This window comes from Adiantum capillus-veneris, chromosome 5 (assembly GCF_014529385.1).
Source record: "Adiantum capillus-veneris isolate H3 chromosome 5, ASM1452938v2, whole genome shotgun sequence".
Classification (NCBI taxonomy): Eukaryota; Viridiplantae; Streptophyta; class Polypodiopsida; order Polypodiales; family Pteridaceae; genus Adiantum; species Adiantum capillus-veneris.
Window position 1 is genome coordinate 112,596,308 of NC_140935.1, and position 2,178 is coordinate 112,598,485.

General features: G+C 45.9%; 1 protein-coding gene across 1 annotated transcript; it reads left to right on the forward strand.

The window, feature by feature from the left end:
• Positions 1 to 508: 508 nt before the first annotated feature.
• On the forward strand, positions 509 to 1,693 carry LOC147457929 (uncharacterized). The gene has a single exon (XM_086512702.1). It carries the CDS (start codon positions 911 to 913, stop codon positions 1,682 to 1,684), a length of 774 nt encoding a protein of 257 aa, XP_086368828.1. The 5' UTR covers positions 509 to 910; the 3' UTR covers positions 1,685 to 1,693.
• The last annotated feature ends 485 nt before the right edge of the window (positions 1,694 to 2,178 follow it).

Below are 2,178 nucleotides of genomic sequence, written 5' to 3' on the forward strand. Positions count from 1 at the left end.
TTCACCTTGTACAAGTTTTGTTGCTTGGAGATTCCTCCAGAGGAGTTGATGTAGATCCCACCGCGGTCCGGAGGCGTCAAGATCCCTTGGGAGGTAGTATGGAGAATGACACACCTTTGCTTCCATGTGCTCTAAAAAGGCAAAAGATGATGTGGTGGAGGAGATGAAGGAAGGATGTCATATCAGAGGGAAAAGAAGAGCTATAGTGAATGGGAAGGTAGTAAGGTTGGTACTAAACTTTGAAGAAGAAAGTGGAGGTAAGAAGGGGAGAAAGCTTGTGTAAATTGACAACGAGGTCAAAACGACCATAAAAAGTGTGCGTTTTCCTCATGAGATAAGGAGGGTATGTGGTTGCCTTGCTATTTCATGTACTACACATTGATCCAAAGTCCAATGATGCAAAAGACTTCAAAACTTCTGTTCAAACCTCTCATCTGCTTTGCGTGTGGGGCATTCCCTCATCTTTCCCCCTCCATATGACATATGCAATATCTAACCCCATTCTGAGGATAGACATAGACAGAACCCTTTGGGCTCATTTTGACACTCCAATCCCTCAAAGCTTTTGTAGCTTCTTCTTAGATCGATAAGCCTTGCAGTTCAAGTCTAGATCTCTGTCTAGTAGGCGCTCTACATTGTCATTCCTTTGCTCTATAGATCCGCACACCGCCATACATTGATCGAAGCTTTGGGCTTGACTGGGCACTCAAAGCTTGTGCTTAGCTTGTAAGCCTTTAGCGTTAGAAGCCTAGATTAGAATAATCTCTGTCTAGGCACTCTTCATTGCCATACCTTGATTGAGATCCTGTACATCCGCACACCGTCATACATTGATCGAGCTTGTGCATATCATTATTGTGAGAGTTTTTCTGCATGCTCTGATTTTGGGTTTTGTTTGCGCTTGAACAAGATGGGCAATCTCTCTTCCTGTACCACAGGCCTCATCATGGGCAGCTCTACCTCTCTACAGCTACCCCATATCGTAAGGGTCTTGCTTGTTGATGGGAGTATGTTGAAGCTCAAAGCCCCCATAACGGTGAGCAAGCTACTTGTAGAATATCCCAACCATGTGGTATGCTCTTTGGCTTCTCTCAAACCTGGTTTACATGCCCTCTCCCCTCTCCTGCCGGATGAAAAGCTTCAGCTGGGTGGTCTATATCTGCTGCTACCGCCAAGATCCCATGCGCAAAAGGCTCGGGTTGCTCGTAAGACTGAATCGGCGATGCCAAAAAGGGCATTGAATGAAGGCGTTTTGCACGAGAAAGTGGGCATGAGGAGTACATTGCCCACAAAGAAATCTAATGGGGGTATCTCAAGTGGGGCCGAATCTCGCAGAAATGGCCATTTGGGTAGTCGATTTTCGAGCTCTGCCAGCGAGTTAAGCAGGAAAAGCGAAGTGGGTCCTCAAGGTAGCGCTCTGCAGGTAAGGAATGCTATTCCTGCGAAGGCTGGGAGAAGGAGGAGACAAGGCGAAAGGCATGATCAGAAAGAGAGATATTATGAATGCAGAAATAGGAGAGGAAGCTTGCATTCGCAACATAACACAAGTGTCGATGCCAACTTGTGCAGCGTTAGGCGGCTTTGCAATACTCCTGAGCTTCAACGAGCCTACCTCTCTGTTATGCTTCGGCGGTCCACCTCCTCATGGACGCCCAGGCTTCAGCCCATTAATGAAAGACGATAGTTTGTCTCACTAGTAGTCTTGTGTTCCATTTTGTAGAAAGCATTTTTTTTTCCCACGTTGTGGTATCCAAACGCTTGCGCCAAGTTGGCATCTAAGGTGGCTTTGGTCTTTCGTGGTTGTGTCAAAGCTCTCTTCAAGAGGGATTTTGGGTGGTGGGGAGGACACTAAATGACACTCCAATCTCAATGGGGATCTACGACAAAGTAAGACCAATTGCTCGTTTCTAGGGGAGGGTGGAAAGGAAGGGCCTTCAGGATTCGACCTCATAAATCCCACGATCCCAACCCAATATCACACTAGTGCATGCATTTTTGTGAGCTACAGTAGCATATTTATTTTCTGTTACAAAGTGGATGCCAAACAAAGTTTACACATGGCTCACACAGGATCACATCTTGATTACACCTATAGACACATAGTTCACACCACGTCTGTAGTTCACAATATGGTCTACACAATGATCACATGTAATTTATGTACGGATAGTTCACACC